Source organism: Sinocyclocheilus anshuiensis, unplaced genomic scaffold (assembly GCF_001515605.1).
Source record: "Sinocyclocheilus anshuiensis isolate Anshui unplaced genomic scaffold, SAMN03320099.WGS_v1.1 scaffold1198, whole genome shotgun sequence".
Classification (NCBI taxonomy): Eukaryota; Metazoa; Chordata; class Actinopteri; order Cypriniformes; family Cyprinidae; genus Sinocyclocheilus; species Sinocyclocheilus anshuiensis.
Genome location: NW_015557119.1, coordinates 229989 through 257165, shown reverse-complemented (window position 1 = coordinate 257165; position 27177 = coordinate 229989). Strand labels below are relative to the sequence as shown.

The 27177-nt window shown below is 38.3% G+C and overlaps 1 protein-coding gene across 3 annotated transcripts in view; it reads right to left on the bottom strand.

Moving 5' to 3' along the window:
- The window catches only part of LOC107677804 (gastrula zinc finger protein XlCGF57.1-like), a 33714-nt gene extending 6827 nt beyond the window's left edge, over nucleotides 1-26887 (bottom strand). Inside the window, exons 1-5 of one of the 3 annotated variants that reach the window (XR_001632886.1) lie at nucleotides 26836-26887; nucleotides 26342-26447; nucleotides 14460-14854; nucleotides 10832-14291; nucleotides 10130-10712 (exon numbers count right to left, since the gene is read on the bottom strand). Coding sequence is in view for 2 of the 3 variants with exons in the window: in XM_016472842.1 (XP_016328328.1) it covers nucleotides 13158-14291; nucleotides 14460-14854; nucleotides 26342-26426 (1614 nt within the window). In the remaining variant the exon portion in view is untranslated. Of the gene's footprint in view, nucleotides 1-10129; nucleotides 10713-10818; nucleotides 14292-14459; nucleotides 14855-26341; nucleotides 26448-26835 lie in introns of those variants that run through there. The other 2 variants (XM_016472841.1, XM_016472842.1) reach the window with 2 other exon arrangements.
- Between the last annotated feature and the right edge of the window lie 290 nt (nucleotides 26888-27177).

Below are 27177 nucleotides of genomic sequence, written 5' to 3'. Positions count from 1 at the left end.
GTTTAGCCCAGTGAGGGCTCCTGTCCCCGAGTTTAGCCCAGTGAGGGCTCCTGTCCCCGAGTTTAGCCCAGAGAGGGCTCCAGTCCCCAAGTTTAGCCCAGAGAGGGTTTCAGTCCCCGAGTTTAGCCCAGTGAGGGCTCCTGTCCCCGAGTTCAGCCCAGAGAGGGCTCCAGTCCCCAAGTTTAGCCCAGAGAAGGTTCCAGTCCCCGTGTCTAGCACAGAAAGGGCTCCAGTTCCCATGTCCAGCCCAAGGAGGGCTCCAGTCCCCAAGTCAAGCCCAGTGAGGGCCACAGTTCCCGAGTTAGGCCTACGGAGGGCCTCTAAAGACGATATTCTCCCCAAGGATTTTTTTGGGGGGTGGGGGGTTAGTATAGGTCCGTCCGTAGGGACTGGGCCGAGTGGCGAGGCCAAGGCCACGGAGGCCGTCCAGCCATGGCCTCCTGAGATCCCTACTCTACCGTGGCCTTCTTAACTGTCAGCTCCGCCATGGTCTCCTGAACTGTCTGATTCCCCATGGCCTTCTGAGTTCCCTGCTCCGCCATGGCACCCTGGACTGCCTGATCCGCCCTGGAGGTATTCCCCATGTCCCAGTCCTGCACCAGCCTCCAGGGTGCCTACCCCCCCTCCCTAGTGGAATTGTTACGGCGAGGGACGCGCCTTCCGGGAGAGGGGAGTAATGTCAGACTCTGTTCTGTGTTTCATGTGTGTTTTGCTCCCCCACGTGCTCCAGGTTATGTCCATGCCCATATTTGGTCCTTCCTGTTTCCTGTTCCTATTATGTTTATTGATCCCAGGTGTTTCTCGTCTTCCCCTCATCATGTCTTGTGTATTTAAGGTGTTTCCTGTTTTGAGTTTTCTGTCCGGTTTTGAACGTCCTCGTGTCCTACGTGTGATTCCTGTGATGTCAATAAAGACTGTTAATCCCGATTCTCTTGCGTTCTCCTCATTCCTTGTTCCTCGCTCCTCACCGTAGGCACACCATGACAAGGCTATTGACTGGGTTAATGCCTTTTTTATTGTATAATTTCATGTCTGTCTAGGGGTGTAATGGTACACAAATATGATGGTTCGGTACGTACCTCAGTTTTAACGTCACGGTTCGGAATGATTTCTGTACAGCAGGGGGAAAACTTTTTTTTAAATTAACTTACTTAAACTTGCTCTTTCTTTAAATACATTCAGTTATAATTTAAATTTTCTTAGTGATAAAAATCTACCTCAGCTTATGCTTTATAGGGAACCCTTTTACATTGTAACGTTACAATTAACAACTTAACCCAATAAACTTCAATTTATTTACTATTTATTTGTAAATATAATAATCAACACAATTATTTCATTTATAATTAATATACAGAAACCCTCCACCTTCCCCAGCTCCACCTGTATAGATCTGCTACAAGGTGATACATGAAATAACCCCCATATAGCATACATGAATGTTATATTTGCAGCAGCAATATTTCTTACATGCTCACAGCAGCATGTTGTAGATGTATTGTCAGTAGCAGGTCTCGGTACTTGCTCTGCCGCAGCAGCAGCATAGCAGATCTATTCCACCAAGACCAAATACATTAACATTGTCATGTACATTACCATGCCAATCCCTCCGAGAGTTGTCATGACAGAAATGTTCTTATTTCTCTGTTGTGCTGCGTTGTATTTACTGACAAAATGTGTATTTTTACCACCACTTACCATTGTGTTTCAAATACAGTCCTGTATTTCAGCTCTATTTTTAGTGTCCCAACTTTTTAAGAAAAAATTATGTTTTGTCCCGTAAACATTGATTAATTTGTTGAGTTTTTAAATAATATGGTGGATTCTATCAGGTTTAATGTGGAAATCGTTACTCATTCTGTCATTTTTCTTGACACTAGGATCTGATTAGAATTAGGAACTTTGTTGACTATTTTATATTCCAAACCAACTGATAAAAACAGTATTCTGCACGCTGCAAGTGCTCATTCATCTTTTTTGAAGAAAGGCTTACCCGATCCACCTTATTCTTTACGTACATACTTAAAAGTGATCCATTTGTAAATTTTATGGGTCTTGCTTCCGGTCTCATTTGCTTCCAGCTATTTTTAGCTGTACAAAACCGCTAATTTTGCAGCTTGATATTGCAAATTGGTGTGTCTTATCATATTATTTTAGCGTATTATCTTAATTATGAACACACTGGTTTGTAGTGCAAACAGTTTTTCCATTTACTGCGCGTTGTTATTTTTCTCATTATTTCCCTACAGCAGCTAATGAACCAGAAGTCGCACCCATAGGCTTCCGCGTTTAGGAATAAGGTGGATACTCAATTTCTCAATTTAAAGCGTATTTGTAATGTAGAATCAGATTTTGAACAAGTCGTAAAAATGTATAAGTGTTTTACTCTTAGGGGTTATCCAAAAAACGGTTGGATGCACTTTAGAGAAAGTACGAGATGCATCTGTTATATCAAGCAACAAAAAAAAGTCACATTCTGTAGTTTGTACCACCACTTATTCTGCACACAGTCAAGCCATTAAGGATGTGATTAAGAAACAGTGGCACATACTGAAAAGTGATCCATTGGGGGAAAGTCTTTTTGCAGACCCACCACGTTTCTTACATTATAGAGCTTGAAATATTACCGATTTTTTTGGTTAAATCTGAAACCTTCATTAAAATTATTCCTGATGAATGCATAAGGATGTTGATTTTTGTCCAGTATATTGTAATGATTACGGTAATGAGCCTTTTAATTAATGCCTTTTACACAGATCGTCATTTCTAATTTAACATACTTTTTTTATGATTGTTGAGCTACAAAAAAATGTACTGAAATTAAACGTTTAAATGAAATGTAAATTAATCAGATTTTTTTTTTAAATGTACATGTGCAATTCAAGGTGCAGCACCGCGCTTTGCGACACTCAAAGTCAATTAATGTCAATTAATTAACAAAAAGTTTGACAAGATGACTTTTTATTTACTGAAGTCAATTCAAATGCAGTATGTCTAGTTTTCAAATAGTCTGTTGCTGTTTTAAAAGAGTACAATATCCATCGTCATTATGAAACAAAACATTCTACAGCTTTCTCAAAGTACAGCGGCGAGCAGTGTCGCAGTTTTCCCGCACAATTGGACTATTTTTAAAAAAGCAGTCGCGGGAAAAAATACGGAGTTGCAGGTTGCGGTTTTTTGGGCTACTTTCATAATATGCCGCAGCCACCAAAATGTTTCGAAGTCGCACTTTTATACTTCAAATTGGGCTGCCCTGTGCCCACCCAATTTCTACCGAGGGGGATCCCTCCAGCCCCCGAACGCGATTTCCCTCGTGCATCGGGAGTACCGGCAGTTTTGTATTTCCACTTCAAGTGCTGGACGAAACTAAAGTATGTTTCTAAATAATGTGATTATCTTATTTTGACTACAACATTATTGGCTCCTGTAGATGGACATCAGAAATGTTTTTGTACGAAGCAGACACAGAGAAGCAGAAAGGAGAGATGGCGAGTCTGAGGGAGGTAAGACTTGATGAACAAAATCAGAGTCAGGGCTCAGACATCAGATGAAAAGCATTAGATCCCAGGAAAACCTCTGTCAAATCTATGGAATTGCACTAGCGTATTGCAGCGACAAAGCGTAATTTTTTGTGTTCTGTAGAACTCTTATGAAACTTATATTTATTTATATGCAAAAGATTTCTTCTGACTAGAATTAGAAATTCTGAGCATATCACACCAGTCCTCGGGTCTTTACATTGGCTTCCAGTTACATTTAGGGTTGATTTTACAGTAGTATTATTATTAATAATCACCCAATGGCTTACATTGCAGATGTGCTCACTGAATATAACTTAAACCTAACAGATCATTAGGAACACGTCAGTTAGAAATACCAAGGCTTCACTCAAAACAAGGGGAGTCTGCTGTAAGAAATTATAGTCTGCCTCGACCCAGCTTCCACTCCAAATTGTGTATTAAACTATGCTCCTTTCTCTACAAAGAGCTTAATTATCATATAGATAGTTCTTTCCGATCTTAATCATATGTAAATAGTACCTCCGGACCGATAATTTGTCACTTATAGCGTGGGAGCAGCAGCAGGCGGTTAGTAGATTCTGGTGCTTCCTTAACAATTCTTCATTCAGACAAACCCTCACAGAAAAGTAAAAATACAACAACGTTAGAGGGTTTTGATGGCACGATTTCTCTAGCATCACAAACAGATAACATGTCATTTCAAATTGGCAAAGATGAGATCGTGGTTATGTTATTGACTATGGCAACAAGTGTATCTGGCGTAATCCTCAGACTGAAGACAAAGTTGTGGAGATTTCTGATGTACATGCTGTACATGCAATCAAGAAGTCGGAGGATTATGATTTAGATACTTTGTTATCAGTGGAAGTTTCAGAACTATCAGAACTTTTGAGTAAAAACAGGTGTTTTTGCTAGATCTAAACATGATTGTGGCCGAGTTGATACTAGTGTGATGGAAGTGAAGATTCAGGGGCGTGACCCACCCTCCCTCAGACAGTATAATTATCCAGATGAAGCAAATCCATATATACAACGTACTGTGGATTCTCTGTTAGAACAGGGTGTCATTAGGCAATGCTTTTCTCCATCTTTAGCCCCAATTTGGCCTGTTCGCAAACCAGATGATTCTTGGAGATTATGCATAGACTACAGAGAACTTAACAAATGTACACAGACATGTGCACCTGTAGTGGCTTCCACCCCTGATGTGTTAGCATCTCTTTTACCAGAAGCTAGCTATTACTCAGCCCTCGACGTGTCCAATGGTTTCTGGTCAATTCCACTAAATCCAGAATGCCAACAAAAATTTGCTTTTAAGTTCAGAAACACGCAGTACACATGGAATGTCCTTCCACAAGGTTTTGTGAACTCACCTACACTGTTCCACCAGTGTTTAGCGAAAATACTGGAACGATTTTCTAAGCCTTCTACCGAAGATGTGGGAACGGAAGGCTATCACTTTCATTGTCATCCGCAATTTACATTTAAAACGAAACTTAATTGACATGTTGAGCGGGAAGATGAACGTTATACAGTATAAAATGATTGAGCTTAGGATGTTCGGGGTTCAGTCTGACTCCGTTGAACCCAAGGTACTACATGTACTTTGTCACTACTATTCTGTAATAAAAGTTATTCTTCATCAAGATCTTCGACGTCTTCACTTTTTCTTACACTGCTTTTAGCTGTGCATTTGCTGATTGAGCACTGTGCTGTATACGACTTATTCCACTGTGTATCGTCTTTTTATTCAAAACAGTTTTAATAAATGTTATTGTAATTATTTTGATTAAATTTTTTCCTTTTATAAAACACTTTAAATTGCCAATATTTATGAAATGAGCTATATCAATATCCTCTCCTAGCCTAATACTTAATTTGCTAGCTCTTATGACACAACATAAACAGTTAGCAGTAACTTCAGTTAAATTTACACCAGTTATGTTAGCCAACGTTAGACACAGTGCGACCATTTGCGACTGAAAACTACTATGAAAGAATATTTAGGAGCACCAGTGCGACTGACCCGATCAGCATATTTGTGTTTGCGCTCGAGGAGTTTACTTAGAACGTGTTTTTAATTTAATTTGAGTAATGTTATCAGACAAATCTGCTGATTCCTTGAACACAAAGTCAAATTCACTCAAAACACCGTTTTGTTCAGTGCTGAGTTATGCAAGCTCACGAATCCTCTTATGATAACAAAGACACGATGTAAATAAGAGATTGACTGATTATATTATATATTATGAACTTCGAGTGGTCGCTTTTAATGATTATTAAGAAGTTTGCAGATGTGATATTGATTTAATACAACAGGTCAATAAACAAGAGTTTAGTATTAAGTGACTTATTTTGTCTGACTACAACACTATTGCCTGATTTTGCTTTATTTCGTCAAAGAAAATAGTTTGAAACACAGTCACAGTTAAGCCACAGCGCATCTCTAAGCAAACAAAAAAGCGGTGTTTCGTTTATGAACGAACGTGCGTTTTTAAACAAATATAGTGAGTCAATGATTCAATTACCTGTTCAATTTACCTGACAGTCACTTGATTCGTTCCTGAATGAATCAGTTGTTTGATCAAATCAATTGAATGAATGATTCAGTAATAAAATCAGCGACTTGCCGCCACCTGCTGGCAGTTTTAGTTTCATTTTTAAAGTATCATTTCAGTTATTTAAATCATTTAATATTTTTATATTCAAAATTTTATATTTAAAACATTAATCTCAACATGAATTTATGAGTTTAATTGCACTCATGCCACCTCTGAGCCTCATTAATTGTCTGTAAATATACCTACATGCCACTTTAGTGTTCTTCTGTGCCACCTCTGCGCAAATGAATTTTGTTAATACTGATTGTATTTGATCAGTAGCCTAATTTGTTCTTATTCTATTGTTTTAATTAGAAATTTGGAAAAAAAAAAAACGTATATACACTTTTGACATATGATTTGACATACTTTCAATAAAGTTAGAACAAAATGCCATTAAAAAGTAAAAAAAATGCCCGTAAATCACTTTAAGGAGTCAAATATTACCTCATAATGGGAAGGCTAATTTTAGTTTTTGATCAGAAGGTGCTCTCTGGCATCAACAACTCCATGGCAGTAGGCCTCCATGCCAAACTCAGCAGATTCTCCACAGTATACCTATTGTTAATATTCAAGACTTTTCTGTCTGTTACTGAGAACCTGCACAAATATCTGCAAAGTGAAACAATAGACTTTGCTAAGGCTGCTGAGTACAAAAGAGCTGTCTTAAGCAGATGCGCACAGATGAGAAAGCTACTATGCTTTATGATACTGTCAGGACCATTTGTGCAGCAAATCAGATCCCAGAGCCATGCATTGCTACTAAACAAAGGCGCATGGAGGTTTATGTAGTGGACTCTAGTTGTGGAGCAGTAAGTCACCTCAGTGATGCAGAGAAGCTGAAAAGAAACCTGTTTCTACCTTGCCTTGACAGAATGGTGTCTGAGATGGAGCAACGTTTTTCATCTCTTAAAGGGGTCCTATTATGCTTTTTCACTTGTGAAAAATAATGCGTTTTCGAACCACCAAGCATGAGAGCATGTTCAAGTACACCCCCAAAACAAATTCAAGACATTGTAAAAGAGCATAATAGGACCCCTTTAATGGCCAAATATTGAGAGGTGTTCAGGCCTGTAATCCTGGATTTGATAGCTTTCTTTGTGAGGAGCACCTCCGAGGTCTGGCAGATCATTAAATCGGAGGAGGTTTCAGTGGCTAAAAACTATCTGGCTCACAAAAAGGAAAGCCGTCCAATTAAGAATATACAGTGTGATTACAAGTTGCTAGATAAAGTCATATTCCCAACCTTGACACGGGTTATGCAGATATCTCTGACAATCCCAATCAATAGTTGTCATTGTGAACGGTCATTCAGTGTGCTGAGACGGCTCCACACTTGGCTGAGGTACACAATGGGGCAAGAAAGGCTTCACCATCTTGCCGTCTTATCAGTTGAGAGAGAAGAACTTTGTAAACACTGTTGCCAACTAATTTTCAGAGGAAGTTGCTAAAAGCGGAACGATTTGTTGCTAAGTGACGCTGTGACGTCACGGCGTGATGAACGCAAAACTGCATCTTTATGTAATATACAGAAAACACAATGAGTTTTCTCAAATTGACTGGCCACCTCAGCAAAAACATTATTTAAAATGTTAATTTAGATTTGTTTGAAAAAAGTTATATACATGTAGTAGGCTATTTGTAAAAGTAATACAAACACAAGACCTTTTTGATCAGATATTTTTATTTTTAAATATAACACTGATATTGAACAGTTACACTCTTTTGAACAATCACAGTTTATGTAGTCTATTTTCTTTTTAACTTGTGAAATTAACAATTAACAACAATTAAACAACAATTAAAGCACTGTATTGCTAGTTAATATGCTACCTAAATGAACAACAATTATACATGTTAATAACAAGGTATCAGTAAATGAACAATTATATCAAACAATTGTAGCTAGCATTTTAACTTGAATGTGATATAATGTGTCTGTTGCTAGGCATCACTTAGGATGGTGGTTCTTCTTGTCTGGTTAGCTGTTCAGTGTTTTCTCTGGCACTTTTTTCATTCACAATGCAGTGTACACTGCCATTGATTCCACTAGTTACAGAAACTCCATTCTTTGATGATTCATAGATTAGCAAGCAAATCATCTTCATCTTCACTGTCCAGGTGCTCTGTCAATGAGCTGGTATCAGCAGAAGAGGATGGAATGGCTTTAAAACTGTATGCTGCAGTGGTGCCAAACTGTTGTAGAACGTCATTAGGTAGTTTATGCTGGTAACAAGTATCACCAGCCAGCTTCAGTCCATACCGCACAAGGAGTATGGAGTTAAGAGCGTGCAGTGACAGTCTATTTCTTAACTTTGACTTGACCACACTCATTTGGCTGAACAGCCGTTCAACCTCTGCATTTGAGTGTGGCAAGGAGAGGACAGCCAGTGCAGCTTTGCAGTTATTCGAATGGTTTTGACCCGGAAGCGTCTGTGTAGTTATACACTTCGCTCCAAAACTCAATGGTATTTTCAGTTGATTCCCACCTCAACAAATGTATGTTTCTCCATTGGGAAACAATTTTGTCAATTGTCTGGGGTTGGTACCCCAGTAGCTCAGCTACATTTATCATTTCAGTGTTGCTTTTATTGTGCTTCATTGTTTCCTTAACACTGAACAGAGCCATGTTTTGTAAGATTTCGAGATTAAGCAAGGAGCTGCAAGCAAGGCTCCCAGGCAGAGCAACAACATAGTTGATGCATCGTCTCCAAATGACCTTTTCGTCCTCTGGAGCAAGACTGAGTTGGGACATTTCAAAAAGGTACCCAAGATATGGTGCTGGACTGAGATGACCATCAATGGCATCCTTCAGGACATCAATCTTTGCCATAGGATTGACTACTCTGCTGCAAACTGATGATAAGAGGTGAACCAGATTGTCCAAAAGCTTGACAGGATCTGTATGTTCACCCTCAAATGACTTCACTGCAACTTGTACTTCGGACAGGATTGATTTTAAGAATGTAAGGTAGACATAGTTGGTCTTGTCCATGTACATGGCATGGAGCACATCTGCCATGTAGCAATGCTCACTGGTCTTGGTTAACTCAAAGTGGAGTTTCAGTTCTTCCCATTGGTCCAATATACAAGTTACCGCAGGCTCAATCGATAGCCAACGTGTGGCACACACTTTGGTGATCTGCAGGGGTTTCTGACCACAATTAATGGTGGCATACACTGCTTTGGTATGCCTCTCGCCATTTTAGGGAAATCGAAAACCAGTTGTAGGTTTCCCTGATTAAGTATTCAACACATCTAGGGATGGTTTATTTGGATGCTGCACTGACAGCCAGTTGTAAAGAATGGCACACACAGCGAATGAGTACAAAATTGGGCAAAGCACATTCTTCTTTTAAAATCTTGTGGACTCCATTGTGCACCCCAGTCATCACAGAGGCATTATCAGTGCCAATACCCTGAAAATTCTCTTTTTTAAGGTTACACTTTTCGAGAAACTCAACTATTGCCTTTGCTATTGATTTTGCATCACCCGCCTCCAATTCAACCAGCCCAAGAAATGTGGACACAAGTGTTCTTTTTTTAGCACTAAAATACCGAATCACCACACATAAAATTACTGGTTTCTTGAAATTTTGTAATTCTAAATAAAATTAAAAAAAAAGATGAAATTATTCATTATTATTATTGTTTAATGTAGAAGAATGCAAATGTGCAAGTTCTCTCCAGTTTTATTTCCATATACACTGATTGCCTTAAAACATGTTGAGAATGTTTGTGAAGTATGATGAAGTCACTTAAATAAATATATTCATAAAGCGTTAATGTATACATTTACTTTCCCTAGTGCTTTTTGCAGCGTAGGAATAGTGGATTACATGGTTCATTGTACACCTCACGCAACTGGCTTTCAAGAAAGAAAAGTGATATGAGTAATGGGGGGCCTGTGCCCCAGTAGAGCTTTATGTCTAGCAACGCCCCTGACTCCAACCCCAATTAAACACACCTGAAGCAGCTAATCAAGGTCTTACTAGGCATATTAGAAACTTCCAGACAGGTGTGTTGGGGCAGGTTGGAGCTAAACTCTGCAGGACAGTGGCCCTCCATCACCAAGTTTGGACACCACTGGCTTAGTATCTACACTTTCAAATGGGATAAAATACACCATGTGTTTTAAATGAAAATGATGCACTAATGCAGTGATTCTCAAACCTGGCTCACAAGATCCACTTTCCTGCAGAGTTTAGCTCTAACCCTAATCAAACACTAACCTTACATACTTGTCAAAGTCAGACTTCACCGTCTCCCCAACACTAGCTAAAGGTGGTCTGGACTTAGGAGTAAGAACTGGCATTCTACAGAGGGTTTTAGCTTCGAGGTTGTGTGTCATGTTTTTCTTTAGTTTTAAGTCAAGCAATCATCAAGTATTTTTTCAACAATTAAACTCTACTAATGCAGGACATACTTTAAACATTACTAAATCCAAATCCATACCTCATCAACATGACCTCCAAGCAAGCAAACACACTTACCTCTGAATAACAAAAACTTGGTAAGCCCACCCCTAGTTATCAAAATGTAGTATAAGTTTCCAATTGTTGTTAATAGACAAGCCCCCAATTGTTACATCCTTTTTCCAGTTTAGGGTTGGTGAATAATAACAAATTATGAGAAAAGTAAAAAAGGAAAGAAGACGAGCTTACACAAAAGTTCCAAGCAAAATTGTGTCATGTATTTACAATTCTCAACATAAAAGAATGGGTATACACGCACAGTATATGCACAACAACGTGTACAGTTGCAATCAGAAATATTCACAACGATTATAATTCATACAAAGATTAAGGATTTATCAATTCAAGTTTTTTCAAAGAACAAGATGCTGTGTTGGATGACTTCTTTATGAGTTGAGTGACACAAAGTCAACACAGAAAATGCATGATGTAGTATTTGTGTGTAACAGGATATTTTGTTTTGGCATATTTTTTATGGCATAAAGTGGAGTTGCAACATAATTAAGCCTTTGGGAGCTCTATAATCATCCTTGACTTGCTTCAGCTGTGCTGCATATATAAACCCCACCCATGAAGGTATCCAAGGCGAGTTGCAATCATGGGAAAGACAAAGGAGCTTCCACAAAAGCTGAGAGAGGAGATTATTTCATCACACCTGTAGGGCCTTGGGTATAAAACAATTTTACATTCCAAGACACAATTGGGAGCATTATAAGGACGTTTAAAACTTATGGAACAGCTGCAAACATGCCTGGCCATGGAAGCCCAGAATTTCATCAAGGGCCTGTACCAACTTAGTCAGGACAACTAAGAAAAACCTCTGTGTGACTGCAAGACACCTACAGGATGACCTAATGAAGGCTGGTACAAGTGCTTCAAGAGCAACTATAAGACATGCACTGAATAAACAAGGACTTCATGGCTGGACTCCAAGACGCACTCCACTCTTGACCACAAGGAACATCAAAAGTTGACTAGAATATGCCAGGAGGAATTTGGAGAAGACTTCAGAGTTTTGGGAGACATTTCTATTGACTGATGAAACCGGAACGGTTTGGACATTTGGACCAACGGTATTTATGGAATGTGAAAGGCCAGGCTTTTGACCAGAAAAATACCATCCCCACGGTCAAGCATGGAGGTGGCTCATTGATGATGTGGGGCTGTTCTTGCAGCAGGAACTGGCAATCTTGATCGTGTACCTGGCATCATGGATTCCCAGAAATACCAGGCCATTTTAAAGAGGAACATGATGCCTTCTGTTGACTTTCTAGCAAGACAGTGATCCCAAGCACACCTCCAAGTCAACCAAAGCTTGGTTGAGAAAAAGATCCTGGAACGTCCTGGAGTGGCCTTCTCAGTGACCAGATTTAAATCTGAAAATCTGGGCAAATTGGCAAAGAATGGGCAAAGATTCTGATAGAGAGGTGTAAGAAGCTTGTCAGCACTTACCAAAAACATTTGTTAGAAGTTATAAAAGCTAAAGGATGCTCCACAAAGTACTGAAGCTGGGGGTTGAATAATACTGCACATGCACTTGTTAAAAATGTTACATTTTTCATTTGAACTTCAAAGTTAAGTCAACTTCTGTTGTCAGATTAACTCAAATATGTATCAATAAATATTTTTTATATACTTATATTATAAATATAATATAAATATATTTTTTGTCATTTATTGTCATGATTGTTCATCGATATCACCATAATGTCTTTTGAGGTGAGGGGGTTGAATATTTCTGTTTGCAACTGTATATCCATAGAATGGCAATCAAAGTATAAAACAACAACAAATAATATTATGCCCTGGGATATAAAATTAAGTTCATATTCATTCTTGTTTATCTTTTTCCCCTGGCCATTGCAACATTTTTTCTTTTTGCAAGTCTTAAACTGGTCCCAAACTTGGGGTGTAACAACTAGTGAAAACACATTTTTAAATACAACTAACAATGTGTATTTTCATGAGTAATGACATCACAAATAACACAAATAGGGTCTCACATTTGCACATCTTGCATGGTTTTCCTCCAGAATGAATGCACAACTGATAACTGAAATTGCTCTTTATTCGTAAACCTTTTGCCACACTGAGCAGCACTCCACATTTCAGGGCTCTTTGATAAAACTCTTCACACTAAAGACACGTGAAATACTTTCTTTAGTGTGAAGTCTCATGTGAATGCTAACGTTTCCTTTAAGGTTGAAACTCTTCCCACACTGGGGGCAAGTGAAAGGCTTCTCTCCAGTGTGAACCTCAAGATTTGCTTTGTTTCTGCAAGTCTTTCCACAGTGATGATATTTAAGACATGACTTCAAAGAGGTAGGAATTTCACAGACAGGAAACACTTTGATGACATTCTCTCTTAAGTGAATCCTCAAGGATTGAGCTTAAGGATAACATTTATCTGAAACTCCACACTAATCGCATGTAAATAGCTTCTTTCTGTTCTGAGTGATCATGAGCCAGATATGGGTTAATTTTCAAAGTTCAAAAGTTCCACACTGTTGGCAGGTAAAGGGGTCTCTCCAGTATGAATTCTCATCTGAACTTTAAGCTTTCTATGTTGACTGAAACGCTTTCTCTCCAGTGTGAATTCTGATGTGTACTTTAAGCTTTTCATTTTGATCGAAACTCTTTCCACACTGATGGCATGTGAAAGGGCTTTCTCCAGTGTGTACGCTCATGTGGTAATCAAGGTTTCCTTTTCGTTTGAAATGTTTTCCACACTGTTTGCAGGTAAAAGGCCTTTCTCCAGTGTGAATTCTCATGTGTACTTTAAGCTTTTCATTTTGATCGAAACTCTTTCCACACTGATAGCATGTGTAAGGCTTTTCCCTAGTGTGAATTCTCATGTGGTACTTAAGGTTTCCTTTTCGGTTGAAACTTTTTCCACACTGTTGACAGGTAAAAGGGTTTTCTCCTGTATGAATTTTCATGTGGATTTTAAAGTTTCCATGTTGATCAAAACTTTTTCCACACTGCGGGCATGTGTATGGTTTCTCTCCAGTATGAATCCTAATGTGGACTTTAAGATTTCCATGCTGATCGAAACACTTTCCACACTGAGAGCATGAGTAAGGTTTCTCTCCAGTGTGAATTCTCATGTGCCTGTTAAGGCTTCCTATTTGAGTGAAACTTAATCCACAGTGCTGGCAGGTGAAATGGCTTTCTCCAGTGTGTACGCTCATGTGATAATTAAGGTTTCCTTTTCGTTTGAAACATTTTCCACACTGTTGGCAGGTAAAAGGCCTTTCTACTGTATGAACTTTCATGTGGAGTTTAAGGTTTCTATGTTGATGAAAACCCTTTCCACACTGAGGGCATGTGTAAGGCTTCTCCCCAGTGTGAATTTTCATGTCCCTATTGAGAATCCCTTTTTGAGTGAAACTTACTCCACACTGTTGGCTGGTAAAAGGGCTTTCTCCAGTGTGAATTCTCATGTGGTACTTAAGGTTTCCTTTTCGTTTGAAACGTTTTCCACACTGCTGACAGGTAAAAGGCCTTTCTCCTGTATGAATACTCATGTGGAGTTTAAGATTTCCATGTTGATTAAAACTCTTTCCACACTGAGGGCATGTGTAAGGCTTCTCTCCAGTGTGAATTCTCATATGTCTGATGAGAATCCATTTCTTTCTGAAACTTACTCCACACTGTTGGCAGGCGAGAGGGTTTCCTCCTATGTGAATTCTCATGTGGATTTTAAAGTTTTCATTTTGATCGAAACTCTTTCCACACTGATGGCATGTGTAAAGCTTCTCTCCAGTGTGAATTCTCATGTGCCTTTTGAGAATCCATTTCTTTCTGAAACTTACTCCACACTGTTGACAGGTAAAAAGGCTTTCTCCTGTATGAATTTTCATGTGGATTTTAAAGTTTCCATGTTGATCAAAACTTTTTCCACACTGCAGGCACTTGTAGAGTTTCGCTCCAGTGTGACTTCTCATGTGGACTTTAAGATTTCCATGCTGATCGAAACACTTTCCACACTGAGGGCACGAATAAGGCTTCTCTCCAGTGTGAATTCTCATGTGCCTGTTAAGGCTTCCTATTTGAGTGAAAAGCTTTCCACACTGAAAGCAGGTTAAACAACTTCTAGTTCCTACAGCTTTTTTAACTCTTTTTCGTGAGGAAGTCTTTTTAGTCTGTGAGCAATTAAAAGAGTTTTCTTCAATTATAAAATCATGATGGCTCTCATACTGATCTTTCTCTTCCACTTCATTCAGTACTTCTTTCTCCTCTTTAAATGCTGTCAGGTCTAAGGCAAAATAAAAAAAAAACAGACATCAAAAAAATTTTAAACAAGTAAAACATAACCAACAACATGAGTTATACATCCTTATACACACTAAGCTACTGAAAGTGGTGTAGCATGTAATCTCAGAACCTTTTTTAAACATTGTTTCAGCATTTTTTAACTGATCGTATTGGCCAGCCTAAACCTGATCCTTTATTTTACACCAGATGTCACGTTTATTAATTGCTATTAAAAGAAAACTGACTCAAAAACTAGTGAGGTCTGTTCTAGCACGTCACACATATTCTAGCTTCCATGTTTAGCATATTTGATGCACACTTTTGTAACAAATCACTCAAGTCAGTTATATACGGTTTACATTTATCTGCCATCAGAGTATCTTGAGACGTTGTCATAAAGCGTTACTATGGGTTGCATCTTGCTTCAGACTTGACTAAAAGAATGGCATTCTGACACAGCAAGCTTCATGCTTTCTAACCTTATTTCCACTTTTTTTAGATTTATTTTTGCCTTTATGTTTGACAGGACATTGATTTTTACTGTTAAAATCACGTTTTTTTTGTAATAGTCTAAAAGAAGAAAATCATATACACCTCGAATGGCTTGAGGGTTAGTAAATCATGGGCTAATTTTCATTTTTGGGTGAACTATGTTTTTAACTTAGTGATAGCCATTGGGATGTGAAGAGACTTTCTACCAGCATAACAAAAAAAATAGTTTTCGAATCAAATAACCTACCCTGCCTTTAATCAAACACACCTGATTCAACTCATCGGCTCAGTAGTAGACTCCAAATAGATATGCCAAACACCAACCCTCTACACTGCGAGTAAATAATTTGCATATGCGACTAGTAAGTAGAGGGTTGAAACACGGAAATTTCTAACATGGGGGGAGTCAAGAAGATAATCAGAGAAAGCTAGAGTGTCCTTTTATTCATAATAATTGCATGTTATTATCAGAATATTTAATATTATTGAAGTAGTCTATCTGTGGGTCTCCACCTCCAGTGAGGCCCGTTATTCATGCTTTCTAACCTTATTTCCACTTTTTTTAGATTTATTTTTGCCTTTATGTTTGACAGGACATTGATTTTTACTGTTAAAATCACGTTTTTTTTGTAATAGTCTAAAAGAAGAAAATCATATACACCTCGAATGGCTTGAGGGTTAGTAAATCATGGGCTAATTTTCATTTTTGGGTGAACTATGTTTTTAACTTAGTGATAGCCATTGGGATGTGAAGAGACTTTCTACCAGCATAACAAAAAAAATAGTTTTCGAATCAAATAACCTACCCTGCCTTTAATCAAACACACCTGATTCAACTCATCGGCTCAGTAGTAGACTCCAAATAGATATGCCAAACACCAACCCTCTACACTGCGAGTAAATAATTTGCATATGCGACTAAATCTTCACTCTGGGCAACTAAATGATGTCTAATATTAGCCACTGGCTAATAAATTCTCAGATTTTACTCACCAGTGTGTGAGTTGGACGCAAAGTATAAGTTTAGCACAGATATATTTTTACTCGTCGAGTAAACACACTGACTGAGCGCTTCAGTTTCATTCTCTGTCAAGTGATCTGTGCTATTTCTCAGTTCATCTGAATGGATGCGCAGTGCACCTGTATTTGACGTACCGTAAACTCTAGTGTAAAGGCGCACAACTCGCCGTCACTTTGTCTCACACACACGCAAAGAGAGAAAGAGCGAGACAGTCTTGCATACCATGCAGAATTGACACACTACATGTAAACGATATTCTTTGTTGCATTTTCCTGTCAAAATAACGGAGTTCCTTATGATTTTTTCAGCTTTTAAGAACTGCCGGGTTTTCCGGTAGTGGGCGGAACTAAAGCGCAAATGGCAATGTGTGTATATATATATATATATATATATATATATATATATATATATATATATAAAACACACATGCATATATGGTATATCAGTCTGGCGAGTAAATTAAAAAAATTTACTAGCCAATGGCGATTCAGTTGCCAAGGTGTAAGTAGAGGGTTGAAAAACGGAAATTTCTAACATGGGGGGAGTCAAGAAGATAATCAGAGAAAGCTAGAGTGTCCTTTTATTCATAATAATTGCATGTTATTATCAGAATATTTAATATTATTGAAGTAGTCTATCTGTGGGTCTCCACCTCCAGTGAGGCCCGTTACTCAGGTCCACCTGTCTGATGCCCCTGTGAGTGACCAAATCGAGTCCTCAAAATTGATCATTTGTCAAACTCAAATGATGTTGATCTGGTTGATTTGAAAGAGAGAAGGTCTCTGCTAAGCTCACGGTGAACCAGGAACCCCGCAGGTCTGTTGCCTCAGCCCCAAACTCTTTTCATTGTATACACATGATTGTGTCTCCAATCAAGACAAAAGCATAATCATTAAGTATGCAGATGACACACCTATCTTTGGCCTCATCAGAGGGGGGATGAGTCATCATACATTTAACAAATCAGTTATTCATTAGATTAACAAACAATCACAGACCCCTCACCCAATAAATAGCACAGATATATTTTTACTCGTCGAGTAAACACACTGACTGAGCGCTTCAGTTTCATTCTCTGTCAAGTGATCTGTGCTATTTCTCAGTTCATCTGAATGGATGCGCAGTGCACCTGTATTTGACGTACCGTAAACTCTAGTGTAAAGGCGCACAACTCGCCGTCACTTTGTCTCACACACACGCAAAGAGAGAAAGAGCGAGACAGTCTTGCATACCATGCAGAATTGACACACTACATGTAAACGATATTCTTTGTTGCATTTTCCTGTCAAAATAACGGAGTTCCTTATGATTTTTTCAGCTTTTAAGAACTGCCGGGTTTTCCGGTAGTGGGCGGAACTAAAGCGCAAATGGCAATCTAATTGGCTGGCGCTCACCTATTATCGTCCCTGTTTGGATTTCAGCAAATCAATTCGAGCAAACGCACACAACTTGATTAATATTCATGAATTCAGCAGCTCGTTAATCCTTAGTGCATTTTATATTGTTCTTATTAGTAGAATTATAAGTATTACTATTATTATCTTATCAGTATTATTGTTAATTTTTTCCCATTTTTTTTACAGAAACACTGAATGACTAAAAAAGCAGCACCACCAGTCCTAAGTTCAGTTAAAATTACTAATATGCATTCATACATGGTTTTAATTCTAATTACTAAAGTTCTATCATTAAATAATACTTGATTATCATATATCGGACTCGGGAAATCAAAATAGAACTAGTGATAACAAGGCGCTCTGATTGTTTTTGTTGTAGAATACGATAGGGTATATATTCACACGTTATAGAAACGAAAATGATGGTGTATAAAATTTATTTTAAGATAAAAAATAGACGATAAAGAATTAACTTGACGGAGCTCAAACTCAAAACACACGGCAGCAACATATTAGTGCTCTGAGAATCTTTAGTAATTTTGCATCAGCACCCAATTGAATTACATATGCAAAATACCATGCTCTAAGACAAAGAGTCTTAAGACTTTCCCTCCAAAAGTGTGTCACCATTGGCTCTGTGACCTCCCTGAGGTGTGAGCTCAATAGGAGATAAAGCTCTCACATCAGTGACCCGCCTCTGTCAGTCTGTGGTGGTTAGATTCTGAGAAGATGGGGATGCTGAGCTAGTCTTCTAAGGACACCCTAAGTTCCTGCTAGGCCTCGGCCTTGACTTTCCATTCAACAAAGATCCTCGGATCTCAGCTGATGTCTCTCTTAGCTCTTTTTCACTTTCCACTGGGAAGAAACTCCCAATCACCATCGAGTCAGAACAGCTTTGGAGTTCATCACTCTTCAAACCCGGAAGAACGTGATCGCAAGTCCAAACCCTTGAAACCATCAAGACTTTCATCCGAGACTGCATCCGGACACTCGTCAACGACCAAGGCAATGCAAATATTGTACATTTAACTAAACGAAACAGAGGTTTAGTATAAGCTGTAGACCTCGTTCTAAAACGGCGCTGATGGTTTCACTGAGAATTATGATGGTTTCACATTGAGAAGAATTAATTTTTGATTTTTCAATCAAAGAAGTGCTATCTCTCGCATTAGTATAACTTTCTTTCTGTTTGTGATTTGTGGGAAATAAAGAAAACTGCATACTGAATATTGTAAATGTGATGCAGGTTAATTGATGTCCCTTGCCTGTTTATATGTAAAATAGTTAATTGCAGATGAACAAGAACACAGAAAGATTTATAAACTCTATTGGAAATGTTGAGATGAAATTGGTCTGAATTGTGACATGAAATAGGCCAAACTGCATGTTGAATGTTGACTTATGTGTGCAGAATACATTTGTTTCAAATATAGATGTTTACTTTTAAGACCATTTTACAGCTTGTGCTAAAAATAATATTATATTTGCTTAATTACTCAAAGAGTTTCTGTAGCTTTTCAATGTGGAATAATAAATATTTTGAAAAAATGGCATTGTGTGTACACACATTATGAGAAGAATAAGTCATAATTCCCCCGGGCACTCAACATTTGACCATGTGGCCCCAAGGACAAAGTAATTGAATAGCCCTGCTAGAGACTAGAGCGGATCTGCGCATCACGGCACACGTCTGCGGCGCATTAAAGCCTGTGTTACGGCCACCGGAGCTGATCGCGGCCACTCAGTCAATGCTGGTGTTTGTACCGGCCGCGCCGTGGCACAGAACTTATGCTTATCACATCCGTCACATCACGTGCCACACGATGTGATGTGACGGATGTGATAAGCATAAGTTCTGGCGCAGCGCGGCCGGTGTAGAATAGAACCCATTATAATCAGAGATGTTGTCTACACTGGATGCAGTAAACTGATGCCTCGTTCTATTTATGACATGCTGACACAAAGTTCAAATGATTTTCAACGGTCGCTTTGTCGCGTTCCGTTGCGGCGCAGACACGGTGTCAGCATAGTTTGTCAGTACAGTCAGTAACGTAGCAGATTGAAAAGTTAGTATCTTTCTGCAGTCCAATAGACGGCAGTGCGGTGGTGGCTTGTGTCTGTTGAATGGTGATTTAACGCTAATGTTGTCACCTAGTTGGAAAGACTCAATGCTAAGTAAATAAACAACAATGCCCCCGTCTTTTACTCTCACAATGAGCTTATCATATTTGTTCGCTACATTAGTAGGGGCCTATGATTTCCGCAACGCAGAAAACATGGACGGAATCGCGGAATCCAGTCATAAAAACGGAATTTACAGTATAACGCGGATTTTTGATGAATAAATAAAAAACAGGTCAGTGCATACATGTGTGTGTATATATATGTATGTATATATATATATTTGCCCTACACAGTTACCTTGTTTAATTTCTTAATTCAAGTTATATATATTTTGTTCTATTTGTGTTATTTAAGTTATTTATAATAAGTGAAGTGAAGTTTACTGTTAAGTGCACTGGTGTCAGACTAATTTTGAAATGGGAAGTGTCCAAACTTTTGACTATACTGTACTATAATATAGCGTACACAAAGAATATCGGCCGATATATCGGTATCGGTATTTTTTACTCCCTAATATCGGTATCGGCCCCCCAAAAAACCCATATCAGTCTGGCTCTAGTTTTGTTAGTCTAGCCCACGAGACGCGCCACTGCAGTGTTATTCATTCAAAATATTAGAGAAGTATACAAGCTCAATGCGGAGAAGATCTTCATTAGGTTAAAACCGAAACCAAGTCATTCACACAGAACGCATATTCGGCGCATTTTTTAGACTGACAAATATGACTGCTGCACTCGCGTCTCATGCAAGAGATGCAAAGAAAGCCATGCAAAGTTAAAAGAGTTTAAACTTTTAGAAAACACGTCACGAATTTGTGGAGGTTTATTCCTTTTCACTGCGTCTCTTATGTTTTTATATGCAGTCTGTGTGAATGGCGATTCGGCTCTTTGGATAAAGCAATGCATAAATACATGATGCTGTTTTGTTCATAATTGTTTATGCAATTTACAAAATTATATTTAATTTGAGTTAATTTAGACACAATGCAAATTTTTATAGACAGTTATTTCCTTGCGTTGACAAATTTAAATGTGCTGCATTATTTTGCTCATTGCGCCCTACTGTGGCCTCGGGAGACAAGCCAAATTTTCCTTAAAACCTATTTAATCTGCATATAAAACATTAGATTATTTGTTTAATTTGTATTTTGTGTTTGATTGTTAAAACAAAAAATATTTGTTGTTTGTCTTTGTTAATTTAAAAACACAGTGGTTAAATAAAAAAAAAAAATTCTATTGCTCTGTTTTTAAAAAGGTTATAAAAAATGTCAATAATTATCGATACAGAACGATATGAAACATTATATCGTTGATAAAATTTTTAGCTATATCGCCCAGCCCTAACTCAAACATACGCATTGTTTTGGGCTGCCGTTCCCAAAAGATACTTTTGGGATGATGATAATGCACTGTTTGAATGCACTGTCAGAAGTGAGTGAACGCTCTCCGTGATTGATTGGTTCCGTCTTGCAACATTTGCGTGTGTTCAGATGTGCAGGAAAATAGTTCTATCCTACACAATTATTCACTAACATAGAATATTCGTCCAATTTAATGCATATTATACACATTTTTTATTAAATAAACAAAATCATTGGTAAATAAAACACACCTTAGTATCGATATTTTTTATTTGAGTATCGATACTTTCGATACTCCCATCAGTATCGATATATCGATACTTCAAGATCGATACGCCCATCCCTACTCATCATTTAGACCCCATAAGCAGGTCCTTGCTTCAAGCAGAAGAGGACCCTTAAAAATTTTGTCCAACTGCATACCGATCAAGTCCCAGAACTGCTGTATAAGAGGACAACTCCATAGTCAATGATAAAATTTCCCAGTGGCAGATTTACATTTGATACATAGATCTGACAGGTTTGGGTTCATTTTATGTCTTACCTCAGACGTAACAAATAGTCTATGCAGAAGTTTTAATTGTCTTTCCCAAGCGGAATTAGTGGCTAAAACAGAAATAGGATTGCTACATATCTCATTCCAAGAATCAGTTTCAATTGCGCAGCCCAAGCTGGCTTCCCATTTGTCCTTAAAGGGTCATGAAACCCCAGACTACTTTTTTCTGAGATTTTAGCAGAGGTGTTTGTGTTGCACATCATAGAAGACAATGTTAGCATCCGGTCATTTTAACTGTTGGAGAAAACTGGTTAATTTTATGCTTTTTTGCTCTATTTTCATCTTCCGGGTTTCAAATCTACATCGTGTTGACGTCACATTGATGACGCGTCGGTGTCTATTAAATTATTCGTGTTCTTATCCTATGAGAAGAAGCTTCGCTTAATTATTCACAACAGCATGTGCTGATTTGCTATGACCGACGCTTCAGACAGTGAGAAGACATCGCGCACATTAACTGAGAAACGTTCATGGATGGAAGAAGAGTGTTGGTTTTGCTTTGTAATAAGAGATCAGCACAAACGCGATTCATTCACTTGGTGAGTGTAACCGTTTTTACAGCTCCGTGACACAACCCGTCAAAAGGCTTATATAAACGCCGCAGAATAGGCCATAAAAGTTACCAGGTGCAACAGCACGTTCATATATATGTTTTCGATGGAGAGTGCAAATGGCTATGCATTTATTTGTGTTTTTAACTCGATGGGAGAGAAATGAAACCATCTGAACGCAAAGCTGTGTGTGTTGTCTGTCTCCCCTCTTCCCACTTGGACCCTTAAAATAATTACCTTTGACCAAAGCAGAAACTTTTTCAGGGGACATATTCAGTAAATTATGCAGAGGAATCCCATTCAGGGACACAGATTCACACTCAACCCAAGTGGAGTCCGGGTTATTTACAAACCATTCTAACAGAAATCTAGACTGAGCAGCCCACAAATAAAATAAAAAGATGGTGCTGCTAACCCCCCGGCTTTAACAGGAAGACATAGAAAACTGTAACGTAGTCTAGGTTTCTTTTTAGCCCAGATAAATGAAATTATTGAACTATTTAATTTAGCTAGGACTTTTTTCGTAATTTTAATAGGGATCATTTGAAATAAGTAAAGATAGCATGGAAGAATATTCATCTTAATGAGATGAATGCGACCTAGTAAAGATAGGGGCAGGCCGCACCATACCTCAAGATTGTGTTTCACTGATTATAACAGAGGTACAAAATTTAAATTGAATAAGTCTGCTATTCTAGAGGAGATTTTTAAACCCAAGTAAAAGAACCCTGTAGGGGACCAACGAAGCGGATACGATATACTTGGGTCCAATCTGTGCGAACTATTGAGGGGCATGGCTTCACTCTTAGAAAAATTCATCTTGTAGCCGGAAAAGGAACCATAATCAATCAATTATATCAGTTTTGGAATAGATTGTTTAGGAGACTCTATATAAAACAAAACATCATCAGCATATAAAGAAATGTTATGCTGCCGATCCTTTAAAATAACACCTTTGATACTTGTATCTTCTCTTATACTAACCGCCAAGGGCTCCATGGCTAAAGCAAATAATAACGGGCTCAAGGGACACCCTTAATGATCTTCTTCTTAACATAGACAAAACTAAGGAACTTATTCTGGACTTTAGGACATAATGAATTAAAGTACTAAAATATGATAAAGTATGATTAGTATTCCACGCAAAACAACTTTGCTTTATTGGGATAGGATAATTCTACTCCGGACGCAAGCAGCACGACGTGACGACAGCAGAACCCAATAATCAGCAGTGTTGGGGAGTAGCTAGCTACAAGTCGCGATGCTACTAGCGTAACTACATTTTTCAGTAGCGTGACAGTAGCTCCGCTACTTTTAAGACAGTGTAGCTTTTCCAGTAGCTAACTACTTTTTCCAGCAAGTAGCGGTGTAGCGCGACCAAAAGCTACATTCTGCTTTGCGTTCTGACGAGTCACGAGCCTGTATGCACTGAAGCAGCACAGCGTCGTCTTCTGACTAGATCACAAACTTAAGCTGATCATTACCGCCATCTGTTGTGATCTCACGCATCGCGCGACTTTACAGCCTGTCCACCGACAAGAGATCGTCTGGTGTTGCTGCAAAGGATGTACAGGAGTGGATATTTCACATGAATCAACTGTAATTTACGCAAAACAAAGATTAAAATGCAGTCTACGTCGAAGACTTAAATAACATACAGGAGGTGAATAATAGCCTTTTTAAACGGATTCATTTTTCTGCTTTATAGCACTCTAGATCAAATGTCTATTTTACAATGATGAACGGTCATAATATAATCTGTGCCCCACAGTTTTGTAATGAACACTAATCGAACAGAAAATAAAATTGTGATATAGTAGTGTGCTTATCTTAATTATCTTATCATAAACGCAATTTCAATTCTCTGTGTGTATGTGCTGTACATGTGGAAGAATTGACAATAAAGCAGACTTGAACTTATCTCTCAGAGTGTCTCCATTCACAGTCAGTAAATACCGCATGTGAGATAATACAACTATATTTTATTATTGTGTGCATCGGACGGTTTACAAAATCAAACGATTAGGACACTTTTTGTAATCGAAATGATTTGGGGAAAAGTGTCCCAATCAACCCGAATTCACCCTAATCTTTGAAATCACGTTTGCATCACAATATGTAGTTTTAAACCCCAAATATCTTACTTATATCGTCGTCATATTTTACTTATGACTTATTTGTAATTCTTCATTAACAATTATTCAGTTATTTATAATGTTAAATGTAAAATCTTGAAATATTGGCGGTGGGGCACAGAATCACCTGTTTCTAACAGCGCGGGGACTGAAGTCAAAACATGGAGGGAATTGGCGTTAACGGGACAAGGGAGGTCATTAATGGGACACATAAATTAAGCCCAGTATACGGGACGTCCCGGCTAATACAGGACAGTTAGCAACCCTAGTCACGCTGTAAAAATCCACCTGTTACTAAAGATCCATATAGAATTTTTTCCTCACGTTTACGTTGTTGGTCTTAAAGTGGACCTGTTATGCTCACTTACAAGTTTATGATTTTGTTAAGGGATCTACTAAAATAGATTTACATACTTTAATGTAAATAAAAAACAAACATATAATTTACATGGTCCATCACCCTGAAAACCAGGCATTTGAAAAAAGCCCAATCTGCTTGGATTCCGACTCTGTTGTGATTGGTCAGCCGCTCAGTGCTTGTGTCGGACATGTAATACCCTTATCATAACTGGCAAGTGTCAGGTCTATAAACACTACTGTAACCGCTTAACTATGGTGTCAGAGTCCAGAAGAACACACGGATTGAGCTGAATCACCTTTGCATGCACAGCTTGAGCAAATTGTTTCACAGGCGGTAATTATTATTATAAAACGGAGAGTTCCGGTCCTTGATTCTGATTGGCTGAGCCGCGTTCGAAGCTGTTGTAAATTACTCTACAAAGTAACATACACCTTTGTTTACATTTGTGTGTTGCTCGGCAACCACTTTGTTGCAACCACAACTGATTCTGAGGAGCTACATTGTTTGGTGGAAGAATACTGTTTTTATTAATATCATTACACTTTATTTGCTCCTTATAAATTCACTGTAAACCACGGCTTCACGGGGCTTATTGCTTTAATAACTCTCTAACACGTCACAGTAAAAACTGTATGTCAACATACCAAACTACATGGTCCAAAAAGCAGTCATTAGCAAAACGGTGAGAACACAACATTTTAACCAGTGATTCCTCAGTTCCTCTTTTATTCGGATGTTCATGTAAGGACGCTTTTCCTCCCAGTCAAGAAAACAGATCTTTCTCACTCTAGTGATGAATTTTAAGCCCTGTTGAAAAAACCAGCATATGCTGGTTAGGTATGGACCAGCATAAACCAGCAAAGGACCAGCAAAAGGACCAGCATCCCAGCGTCAAAACATACCTAACCAGCATATGCTGTTTTTTTCAACAGGTTCCTGTCCTTATTATATCTACCTTTATTTGATGGCAAGCCAAAGTAGCAGCTGATGCATTACACATTAATGCAGATGTGTTATTATATGTTGACACAGCTACATCACAGAAGTAATAGCTGGACTACACACGAGTCATTTTTTTTTTGTTTGAGTGTGATGGGTCATTTATGAACAGTTTGTCATGTGACGAATTAAAGATTTGGTAAAGATTTGGTAAAGTAATCAAATAAGTGCCTAAGAACTTCTCTCTGGTTGCATTACAATGATTTTGTAATTAAGGAATGTGATCAAGATTGCATAGGTGGACGTGTTCGGGGAACCTGGCTGGTCAAATATAAGGTTTAACTTGGAAATAGGATCTTCTCTAGACTGCAATACACTACGGGACACTAGGCATCATACACTTGCACACTTCGCAGATAGAGAAGAAGAACTGGGCATCACACACTAAATGACTGAGGATCACACACTACTAGACTTCAGTGGTGATCCAATCATAACAAACTCAAGCCAACATTTTAATAAGAATCAAACGCATTGAGAATGAAAACCAACCTGTTAGTTCCTCGAAATCTTCTGGTTTGAGACTGAACACTTCTTCAATCCTGAAGTCTTCAGTCTCCTCTTTAATAACCGCCATGTTTCTGTGTGTTTGGGCACTCTGTCATGATTAAGAAGGGAATAATTAACAAAGAAAAATAAATGCAAACTAAATCTTCTGTGTGCGTCTCAATCAGAGTGATGACTAAAAACACGCAAACAGGCTCAAAACTAGCACTACAATTGAAAGAACACCATTTATATACACAGTTTCTATTTACTTGAATGTTATTTCATGACAATATATTCCGCTTTCATCAAAAACATTTGCGTCACACTTGTTTGTTGTTGTCATTGGCTTTAGGCTGAAATGGGTTTACATCTTACACAGGATAACGTTCTTTAATATGAAAGTATTCCGATGTTAACATAAACAACAGCTAATGCATTTCATAGTTCGCTACGGCTTGTAAATGATTTAAATGCTTTAAATGAAAGAAAACACAAACCTTTCCTCGGATCGCAGACGCAGGAGAGCGTCGCAGCCTTATGACGTCACGTCGCCAGACCAAAATAAAAGTCTTCTTCTTCTTCTTCTTTTTGTTTTTATGGCGGTTGGCAAACCAGCTTTACGTGCATATACCGCCACCTACTGGGATGGAGTGTGGAGCATTGATGTTAAAGGAAAAACTAAAAAGCTAAAGAAAAATACATAGAATTCGTTAAATCCTGTTCATTAATTCTGTGCCCTTCGGATACTTAAATAGCATGTGAAACATGTCTATAGTTGCATCTTTATTTAACAATTTCTGAAGTGAGATCTGATTAATTCCTATATGAAGTGCTTCTGT